Source organism: Gigantopelta aegis, chromosome 6 (assembly GCF_016097555.1).
Source record: "Gigantopelta aegis isolate Gae_Host chromosome 6, Gae_host_genome, whole genome shotgun sequence".
In the NCBI taxonomy this organism is placed as follows: Eukaryota; Metazoa; Mollusca; class Gastropoda; order Neomphalida; family Peltospiridae; genus Gigantopelta; species Gigantopelta aegis.
Genome location: NC_054704.1, coordinates 46,500,256 through 46,512,512, shown reverse-complemented (window position 1 = coordinate 46,512,512; position 12,257 = coordinate 46,500,256). Strand labels below are relative to the sequence as shown.

Genomic DNA, 12,257 nt, shown 5'->3' with positions numbered 1-12,257 from the left:
GATGCTTTTAGTTTCAGTTATGTTTTTTTATATAAAGATAGCATAAAAAATATAGCTAAACTATATACATTATACACATATATATATACATACATACATACATACATACATACATACATACATACATACATACATACATACATACATATATACTACTGGAGTCCGGACTAACGAGGTTCCACTGTATATCAATAAAAAAAATATACATACATACCTCCTTCATCACCAAAACCATCACCTGAAAAGATGGAAAAGATCATTCAATTTCAGTCTGTTATTATAATAATTAAAATAAAGTTATAAATAAGATATTATTTAAAGTTATACGATCAGATCAACATTTTAATTATACAGTCATTGTCTACATAAAATATTGCTATAAATGTTTGAGCTGTCTAATTCAGTTTTAGTTACAATTCACCAGTTATTAAATACAAATACTCTATAGTTTGTTTTGTTTAATGACAACACCAGAGAACATTGATGAAACCCGCTACATTTTTTGCATTCGTAGCAAGGGATCTTTTATATGTACCATCCCACAGACAGGGTAGTATATACCACAGACGTTGATATACCAGTGGTGGTACACTGGCTGGAACAAGAAATAGCCCAGTGGGCCCATCGACGGAGATCAATCCCAAACCAACTGTGCATCAAGCAAGCGCTTTACCACTGGGCTACGTCCGTCCCTCCTCTGGAGAACGTTCAGGCGATTTACAGAGAATCTGCACTGTCACTCCACTCTCACACACCCCAACTCATAGTGGCACAAATTATTTGTGTTTGTTCGGCCATTTTTTCCATGAGTTGTGAAGACTGACACAGAAAATTACCCCAGTTCACAAGTTGTGTTGACAAATGAACGCTCTTCACAACTATTAATTACCACAGTATACCAACCTTTTTTGTACCAGATATCCACAGAGAGTTAGCCAACACACAGGGTTCACCCCCCACCCCAGTTCACAACTACTAATTAACACAGCATTACTGGTATACATCACACCAACCTTTTTTAAACCAGATATCCAGAGTTGGCTAACACACAAACATATACACTGGTGGCACCTTAGTCTGCACATCTAAGCATTTGTGTTATATTTTAACATTAAAATCATTCTTTAAAAATATTTGTTTCACCGCTACAGTACAATGGAACAATAAACACGGAGTGGGGTAAGGTTCTCCTTATCCTAACAGAACCTAACTTTATTTGCATTAGACAGAACTGAATAACAAATTCAAATTCTTTGGTAAGCTTGCTTTTTTTTCCTTTGCTTCTTGATGTTCTTTTAAGAAAATTCCACCCAGCAGAGGACATCATGATCGTGATTTTACTCCGAAAATAGTAACAATTCATTTCATTAGTCAGTTCAATAGAAACCAAATTAAATAGTCAATTAAAACAAGATTTTTAAAAAACAACCAGAAATCGGAACACGACGAATGTTCGGATTTGATCGCATATTTGGCTGAGATATTCTGAATGGTTATGAACTGGATCAGAATGACTGCATTCAGTCTACAACATCAATGTTTTGATAAATGAATGTCAGCAAATTACGGTAAGCCAATACATTCAATTTTGCGACTCACAAGGAAGATTTTAATGTGGAATAAATATATGTCATATAATTATTAATAGTAACTCATATATTATAGAAAGAAGATCACCCAAATAATATTATTTGGGCGAGTAACGCCATTATTTTTTTAATATTTAAGTCACCCAAATGGGACATTGGTCGCATTTGGCAACCTGGCCACAGGCCGTTTCAAGTCCTGATAACTCTGCGCAGCTAACATTAAAATAACTACTTATGTCACTACTGTTCACAAAAACAACAATCCGGTACTGAATCTAACTTTTCATAAGTTCTAGACAATAAACACTTCCTATTACAGTTTGTTTCAATTTAAGTTCTAGATAATAAACACTTCCTATTACAGTTTGCTTCAATTTAATTTAGATTATGCAAATAAAATAAATATAAATGGTGTTCCATGCTTCTTAGTTTGGATAACACAAAATTACAATACACAAAAAAAGCCTATGTCAAAATATATGATCATTATTCAATAAAAGTTGTCTGTTATCAACTGTGTAAATGAGCACATACAGTGTTCGTTAGAAATATAGAACAATCAATGATATTATGAAACAGACTATAGCTAAAAATAGGCCATGCTGTAAGCGTTATAGACTAATCAGTCACATTGGTTATGTTGTGTCACTCAGAGGGAAATTCAAAGTATGCTTAGATGTTTATGTTAACAGATAAAATAAAACATTTATTTCATTTATGGATTCATAAATTACAATAAGGTATGTGTTGAAGCTTCTATGTAAATTTGTGTAAGTTGATATACAAGGTTGATAATTACAGCGGTGAGAGACACAATGTCATGTTGACAGGTGATACAAAAACACAAAGCTGATCGAAGCTGGTAAAAGTATACTTATAGTGCATTAATTCAGAGGGGTTTTTTTTCAATCAAATTGTTATCTATCAGTTTTATACATATATATTCACAATCAAGATGTGTTGTTTTAACAATTGTTTTATGAATTAAATTAACGTTGTTTGTTTATTTACAAACATACCCAACACTTGTTTCAAGACGTAATGTAACGTAATTAACATGTGCAAACTTTTGTGTTGCGCAGACTAATGAGTAACCAAACTTTCAAATGTTGCTATATGTTTTTTGAGGGTTGGAGGGGCAGGGGGTTGGAGAGGCAGGACACTGCCCCCCCCCCCCCCCTTTTAATTTTCACCCAGCGAGAACACTGCATCCCACTGCTGGTTTTGTTAATGTAACCTAACTTGTACAGAAGATTACAGAATTTCCAAATTCATACTTACTGTTCTCAGTAATATTATCAATCAAGTCTTTTGCTCTCATTTGACAGTCTTGATCCCCTGTGATCTCAACTTTCACTTGTTCCCCTCGCTGAACATCTCTGCTGTATATCTGTAAAAATACAATTAAATGTAATCAGTTTTGACAAACAAAAACACTAAGCGAAACTGATAAACATACTGAACTGGCTTTTGTCAAAATTAATCATTTTAAAGTTTAAAGTTTCTTTTTTATTTAACGACACTGCTAGACGACATTGATTTATTAAATATCATCGGCTATTGGATGTCAAACATTTGGTAATTCTGATATATAGTAAAGGATCTTTTATATGTACCATCCCATAGACAGGATAGTACATGCCACAAGCTTTGATATATCAGTAGTGGCTGGAACGGGAAATAGCTCAATGCGCCCACAGATAGGAATCGATCCTACTCAAACTGAGCATCAAGCTACATGCCGCCACAAATCATTCTAAACATTTTACAGTCTCTACTTTGACTTGTCCTCCAGGCTGGAGATCTTGACACATTCATGTCTAGGTTATACACTAGAAACCTGGGATCTCCACTAAGCTCTTAGGGTTGAGTATTTTCCAAAGAGGCCAAAAGCAGCACTCACTGAACAGACCTGTTGTGAAAGAATCCCAAATGTGGTGGAAAAAAATGGAAACACCATATTTGTTAATTTTTAAAAATCACTCTTTCTCAATAGGACTGGCAGCAATTTTGCAAGGCCTGTAAATATGCAATTAAAATTAAAAATCTATAACTACATACATAGAATTAGCCATGTTAAAACAATTACTAGCATGGTAATAAAAAAAAAATAGCACTTTTAAAAAACATACCATCCACTCATTAAATTTGATAAGACTTGTTAAGTATTTAACAAGGAATCATGTTATATCCATGTACCTTTATATTAGCGCCACTTTCATTCTGTAGATCCCTAATTTTTGAACCACCTTTGCCTGCAAAATCAAATATATAGAAAAATTAAAATTGATGACTAATGGGTATCCAACGCTAAACAAACACTGCACATAGTTCATCACCGACACATTATTTTAACAAACACTTGTGTTCATTAGTTGGCAACAGGCGGCAATTATTGGTGGCTATTATTGCCAGTACTGCAGTCGATATTTCATGTATACAGCTATACATTTTTCTACCTTCAGTAAATAGAGCCGCCTACTTTTTCTCAAACTTTCTATTTTCAAAGATAATGAACACCCTGCACATAAGTTGGTGTGTTGAGACATTAAAAAAAAAACTAAAATATTTTTCCACAAGAAATAAATGGAGGCATTTGTTAGTCTTCATGATTTTAAATTATATGGGAATATCTTTTTGATCTGATCCCATGCCCTGTGATGATCAGAACCAATAGGAAACTTTTTTCGGTAAGCATTGTAATGATGAATTATGTCACATGATAATGTGTAACATACTTTCAGTTCTATGATTTTCAAATTATAGTTTTCGTCAAAACGTGAAAGTCAGTAGCTAGATCATAAAACAGAACAGTTATCAGTAATATCTTAATCAAAACTGTACCCAATAGCTTTTGGTTTAAATACCTAACAACTGTTAAGATGCAAGCATTATGATCATCTATAGTCCACGGCTTACATGCGCAGGCAAAACTTTCGCTTTAACCAGTTTGACTTCACCATGTCAATAACACAAGGCAAAATCGATGTTGCATTGTAAAATCGGTGATCACTTGCATTGTACACAGTCGCAGATGAATGGTGAAAAACTTGAAGAACACCCATTCATAGATACTAATTCAGTGTTAAGTATCTGAGAGTTCAAAGTGACATTTTGACAGAATCATGCCTCAGAAATAGGCGCTAAAATTAAAATGTGTTACTGACTGTTAAAGCATGATTTTGTGTAATTCTATTATTTCATATATACATAAATTTTTGTTGTTGAATTAAAATTTAATTAACTCGGTGAAAACTTGTTCATAAGCTGCTTATTTTGCACTAATAAAATACTGTTACATGATCCGACAAATACCGTTTTCGTGACCCATACCTATATGACCGATTAAACACTGATATTTTGCTTCAAAGAGTTACTTAGTAAAAACAATTTTACTAGTTCAACGGATATGAGGTCCCGTGTTCTTTATCATAATTTTGTTACAATACTAAATTACATTTACCAGGTATACTATCTGTAAATCTATATGACAATGAAAAGCATTATTATCCCACACTAGGGCTTGCTTTCAAAATATATTAATATTGAAATCATTATTAAAACAGACTTTATAGGCTTGAAGAAAGTTATTTTTAAAATACACTGACCAGTTCACCAAAATATACATCTTTAGCTGCAAATCTATTAATCATTCGAACAGTAGACAAATATATTTCCTATATTTGTCTGGGTATTAATTACGAATATATTTCCAATATTTGTCTGGGTATTAATTTCAAATATATTTCCAATATTTGTCTGGGTATTAATAACGAATATATTTCCAATATTTGTCTGGGTATTAATTACGAATATATTTCCTATATTTGTCTGGGTATTAATTACGAATATATTTCCAATATTTGTCTGGGTATTAATTACAAATATATTTCCAATATTTTTTTAGGTATTTATTTTTAATGTGTATTACGTTTTCACGGATTACACATTATTTATAGGAGATTAGTTGCACACAGATTTTCTCCTTATGAATAAATTTAACAAGCAAATTTAGATGTTGAAATTATAAAATAATATTGGGTTAATATAACTTCTTTTTGCATAGTTTGTTTTGAAGTTTGCATTCTCAAAGTTTGAGAGAGAAGTGACTTGCCCTCATTTTGTACCATCCATTTTTCACCATACCACCTGATCATTTCATACCACAGTCATTTCGTACCAAAATCATTTTGTATGATTGAGTCATTTTGTATCAAAATCATTTCATACCATCTATAGTTTAACTAGTCAGTTAGCAATGTCCAGGTAATGGATGGGTGCAATGAATTTATTTTTAGGCCTTTTATCGGAAAATAGGCTTATCTTATATTGACAAGACATGATGACAAGATAAATTTTATTATTATGTTACATAGTAAGTACAAAATGACTTTCAGTGATGCCATGGTATGAAAAAAACATGGTACAAAATGATTATGGTATGAATTGGCTTTTAACAAAGGTATGAAATGACATTTTGTAATGGTATGAAATAACTATGATACGAAATAACCAAAGTATAAGGTGGACCCAATTCAGATAGAAACAATTCACCCATTCTCTGTGTCCGATTCAGACTAGAAATGACAAGTCAATATGATACATATTCTCTCAAACTGATTGGTCAAATCAGTTTCACAACAGATATATTGGATTAATATTACCAAATACAAATAAATGTAAAAAATTAAAAACAAAAAGGGTCTTTTATCAACATTATCATCCATTAGCCTATTTTGGTGAGGGACCTGTTTTGATAAATATGTTGACTGCAAGCAGAAGTACATAAATTTTAAGATTTCTGACATCATTGACTTTTGTGTGGGAAAAGTATACAAATCTCTGTCTGATACATAGAAATATTTAAAAAAAATAGGTGAAAACAAGCAAAGATTTCAAACAAGACTGAATTTACCCCACTCATAAACTTGGCACATTTCTCGATTTTGTTTTCTATGATTTTCTAAAACTGTAATTTGAAAGAAAACTTTATTTTAAAACTTATTTTTGTTTGTCCTCAGCTGTATTGCTCTCTAGTCATTGATGTCATGATTGTCACAGATACTTGTCAAAAATAACATAAAAAAATTTCTGGATGTCTGTTTATAGATGCATACCCATTTAATCTTACTAGAGTTATAATGACAAATTAGTGTGCTAATAAAGAATATTTTATTGAATATATGTGTGATACAAAATCTCACATGCGTAATACGTGTTCACCTGAATGAAAAAGAAAAAAAGAAATGTTTTATTTAACAACACACTCAACACATTTTATTTACTGTTATATGGTGTCAGATATATGGTTAAGGACCACACAGATTTTGAGAGGAAACCCGCTGTCACCACTTCATGGGCTACTCTTTCTGATTAGCAGCAAGGGATCTTTTATTTGCCATTCCCACAGACAGGATAGCACAAACCATGACCTTTGTTGAACCAGTTATGGAAAACTGGTTGGTGCAAGTGGTTTACACCTACCCATTGAGCCTTGCGGAGCACTCACTCAGGCTTTGGAGTCGGTATCTGGATTAAAAATCCCATGCCTCAACTGGGATCCTAACGCAGTACCTACCAGCCTGTTGACCGATGGCCTAACCATGACGCCACCGAGGCCGGTCGCCTGAATGACGTAATGTCCCTAGCCCAGGAATGACATCAAATCCTTAGCCATGATGCTCTGCACTCCGTCAATTCTATAAAATTCAACCACCTTTCCAGACGAAGTAAGTTGTGTTATTTAAGTCAACTTTTGTTAATCATAATATAGAAAGGTGGTATGTAATAGATACAGAACCATATACCAGTTATATTTCCATGTTATTTAAAAGCACTTGTTTATAGTGCGTAAGATTTATATTTTTATGTACAATAAACGTGCAATAAACAACAAAGCAAATGGTACATGTGTATGGTTCTGTCCATTTATTCAAACTCTGAATGCATCTTATATTTTTAACCAAACATCTTTACCATTATAACAATTAATTTTCTCAGTTTATAACACTATTGTAAAACACTGTAATTGTTATATTCGTTTTCCAGAAATGTTGTCTGTTAACATTGGTACTCAAGGACTTAATTTTTGTAATTTGTCATAAAGTGCTTTCTTGGCTCATGCCGGTTAATCTTGATGAACTAGTGTAGGTATGTTTTTAATGTGTTTATATTTTGGAAGGTGGTTTGTTTTGTTTTGTTTATGATGGCTAGTAAAATATGTTATTGTGTTTGTATTTTATTTTCAGTGACAACAATGTTATAAAATGAGGAGGCTACACTGCTGATTTAAACTGACAAGTGTCTTAGTTCCTAATGGGCGGGGAAATTCAAATGGCGTGTATTAGCACCAGTCCCTAATCCAGTCACCATCCCTACCACCTACGAGTCGTAGGTCTAAATATTTGGTTGTCTTCTTGGCATAATGTTAAACTGAAAGTGAAACAACTTTAACATCAATGAATCAAATGATTTTTACCAATGATTCTACCAACATCTTTTTGCTCGATATACAGACATGTAGAATTCCCTCCATTGTCGTCTTCATGTGAACGCCAGTTTGAACTTTCTGAATTTTGCTTTTGGGGACTTCCACCCCCTCGACCTGATAAACCACCCCTAAAACTTGTCATTACTAACGACAAACAATTTATTTTAACTTCACGTGGGATTTAATAAGATATAAAGATATCGAGCAATTTTGGGTGCAATACGTCAAAACATGCCTAAAGCAGAGATGCTAAATATTTATCGTCTAGTTGTACCTAATGATGTTGCCACAAGGCGTTTATAAGAAGGTTGGTTTGGTATGATTAATGAACTCTCGGCCTACTAAAATCCAAACTATACGTAGCTCTTATACCTTTTATTCTTTAGAACGACCATCAGAATTGCGCCAAACTTCCTTCATCAAGTTTGGTCTGCTGGTGCTCCCTTGCACCTGCCAGTGCAGGCGGTCTCTCCTTCACCCACCCCAACCCCTTCCTGTCCTGGACGGAAGAACCGGCTGAGGACAGTACTTGTGCCCAGGACAGGCGTGCGCTACAAGAGCTTGCTCTGGATGTGCATGTTAAACAATTTTCCATTCCATTCCATGAATAATTAAAAAGAATAATAACAATAAAAAATATATATATAGGGTAGCCTAAGTAATAGCGGCGGCAGATACAAAGAACAGCATTCTCTAAGTATAGCATTTCTTCTCTCTTTTTCTGTCTGTCAATATGTCTGCCTCTCTCTCTCTTACTTTCATTCCTCTGTCTCGGTCCTTCTCTTCGGATGGTGTGTGTGTGTGGGGGGGGGGGGGGGTAATTTGGTGTACAGTCTAAATTCTATAATTAAATAAGGTTCTTATACTTCTTATGAATCACTGTCAAATGCTTCAAGTTGCAATCTTAAAGTTGCACGATGGCAACTACTTGTCAACCGCATTTACAGTGTACTAACTTTTGCTTTAAAAAATAAACATTATACTCTATGTAAATTTATATTTACAACCAAATAATTTAATTCACTGGTTAAAAAAAAAAAAGTTTTATTGGAACTGGGCATATTTATTTGATACATATATATATATAGTTGATATATATATATATATAATGCTAATCCAGACTGATACTGACAAGTTTGCTGTCTTTGTGCAACTCATCTATCTCATGCCTGACCTAACCTTGGTTTTGTGGATTTGCTTATTTCATATCTCTTACGACATATTAAGACAGGAAGCTTGTTTTACGTGTGGAATCGATTACTTAGTAGTTATTTATGATAAATAATTGTACAAATATGCATATACCCACAGGTGGTTTTGTACCCTCTCCCTCTTGCACGTACATGTATATATTGTTTCCAAAAGTCCGATTTATTTATACCACTTAGAACTTAAGAAATTACCAGTCGATAAATGTGAATTATCCATTGTATGTAGATTGTATGACGTTTAGTTCGCTTTTCTATATTTAACAACACGACACATCTACTCAAAAATAAAAGGGTGGGAACGAAGGGATACAAATTATAATTTTGATTAGTTGAACAATTACTGACCAAACGGGAATAACAGTGCCAGATAGGCTGTGGAATCCAAATATATTATTTTTACAGACTCACGTTCGTGTCTCCAAGCTTTACAAAATATGATGCTGGAACATGGGGTATTGATACGAAAGTGTGTCATTTTATCTTTTGCTGTCGCCACTTCATGGGCTACTCTTTTCGATTAGCAGCAAGGGATCTTTTATATGCAGTATACCACGGCCTTTGTTACACCAGTTGTGGAGCACTGGCTGGATGGAGAAATAGTCCAATGGGTCCACCGACGGGGATCGATCCTAGACCATATTTTGTTGGGTTCCCAGCTATACTGAACTCCGAAGTTACCGTAATTCACTTCGGATTTCGGTAATCTCGGCACGTATTAAAATAACTTTTAATAGTAGGCCTATCAGTAACTGATTTATTTGTCAATTATTTGTAGCTTGTAAGTTGAATTTATCAAAGAGATAGGCGTATTAGATTTGCCGAAAACACGATGAAAGAAATAAATTTAGAAATTATAATTTGTAAATATAATTTATGAAAGTTTGAAGTTCGTAAATACCACCGATTACAAGTGAAGTACGAAATGTCCAGGGACGAATCGTATCCACGTCATTGTTATTAATCGGGTGGCATCAGTCGGTCAACTTTCGATTAGAATTATATCGATTTTAGAAGGAGTTGAAATATATAAGGACCATGCACCTTTTGTCGTGTTCACCTATAAATGGCTAATTTTACCTTTAAAAACTATTTAATAACGCAAACCCCAGCATATTTATAAACTGGAGGAACTATTAGGCTACAGTTAATATTTTCCCCACACAATCGATTATGGATTTTTTTTATAATCGATAATCATAACTGTTATAATTGATCATTAGAACATCACTAGGTAATAGTAAATTATTATTTAGTAATCATTTTTAATGTGTATGGAAATAGGTTGACTCACCATAGAATGATCAAATTGCAACTGACAAGTATTGCATGTCTGTTGGATGTCCGCATTTCCACAGCTTGACGGTAAACTTGTCGCGAGATACCCGAGTTACACGTATGGTGTTGCCACAAATAACAATTATTACACTGGATAACTTCTTGTCGTGGACACACAGTCAGGGCCGTACCCTGATCAAAATCCTAGGGGGAGGGGGGGGACTACTTTTTATAAACAAATGAAACACTATACAAATTAAACCCTGAGATGTGTATGCTGTTTTCTGGAGTAAAAAAAGAAAGTAAGATTCTCGGGGGGGGGGGGGGGGCAACTGCCCTCCTGCCACACCCCACCCCGGAGGGTTCGGCCCTGACACTATGATGACTCGACAAGCATGGATATGGCATGTCAAGGATAGCTCAAGGATATTCGTCTATGTACCCATATACATATGATGTATGAGGTCTCAACTATTTTTGATTCTTAATGTCCAGTAAGAACCTAGTTTTTAATACTGCCATAACCCTATGTTTACTGTTAACACGTCGCCAAACACTTTTATGTTTTTAACTTACATGTGGTTATGCGTCCTTTAATACTTAATATTATTTATAATACAAATTTAATGATAATAGTTTGAAACTTTTATGTATGTGTGTATATATATATATATATATATATATATATATATATATATATATATATATATATATATATACATATATATGTACGTTCTTTTTTATACTTTTTATTTTATTTATAGTCTCTCATAGTTCCTGTAAGGAATATACTTTTATACTGTATTTTAAATTGTATTTTATTAATGTGTACAGTACGTAAGGCGAGACTTTAATCAAATATTTGTCTGTCTGTCTGTCTGTCTGTCTGACTGTTTGTCTGCTTATATTAATTCAATAGATATGTTGTTTTCGAATTTAATATGTAATCATACGTTAATTGAGGTCATGCTTAATTGAGTACATTGGATATTTTCTAATTTAATCACTTACTAGGAATCCTCGATCTAATGGGTGTTTTTGTAATCAAAAGTTGATTGCTAAACACATACGCACCTTGGATTTGTCTCATGTATTTTAATACTGTCGTGAAACATCGGCAATCACGTTAAAGGGACATTCTTGAGTTTGCTGCAATTTTAAAGATGTTATCGACTAACAGAGACTTTTAGACGACTAATTACATGTCAAATATATTTTTCTGCATAAAATATTATATTAGTGGGTGTATATTAAAAGTGTTTCTGATCGTTCTAATAATTGTACTAGGTTAAATTAAAAAAAAAAAAAATCCTAACAGAGACTTTTTAACGATTGTAATTACATATTAATATAAAATATTAGAGGCTGTATATTAAATGTGTTTCTGATCATTCTAATATTTGTATTAGGTTAAATTTCATTTTATTTTGTAAAACAGAAACAAAAATTCGTACGTACGAAATTATTTGAAGACAAATTCCAGTTTGGACTTCTTACAAATATTAAGACGACCAGAAACACATTGAATATACAGACACTGATGTTCTAATCAAGAAAATATATTTAATTTTTAAGTTTAATCGTAGAAATATTTTATTAGTCGAAAATATCTTACAATGCAGAAAACTCAGGAATGTCCCTTTAACGTTTCACACAGGTCTGTATTAAAGGATGACAGGTGATCAATCTGAT

At 33.3% G+C, this 12,257-nt stretch overlaps 1 protein-coding gene across 1 annotated transcript in view; it reads right to left on the bottom strand.

Annotated features, from left to right (window-relative positions):
- LOC121375288 (probable ATP-dependent RNA helicase DDX43) overlaps positions 1-8,246 on the bottom strand; it is a 47,455-nt gene extending 39,209 nt beyond the window's left edge. Inside the window, exons 1-4 of the mRNA XM_041502663.1 lie at positions 8,068-8,246; positions 3,789-3,844; positions 2,871-2,979; positions 215-238 (exon numbers count right to left, since the gene is read on the bottom strand). Coding sequence (XP_041358597.1) covers positions 215-238; positions 2,871-2,979; positions 3,789-3,844; positions 8,068-8,221 — 343 coding nt within the window. The 5' untranslated portion in view covers positions 8,222-8,246. The remainder of the gene's footprint in view (positions 1-214; positions 239-2,870; positions 2,980-3,788; positions 3,845-8,067) is intronic.
- Positions 8,247-12,257: the final 4,011 nt, after the last annotated feature.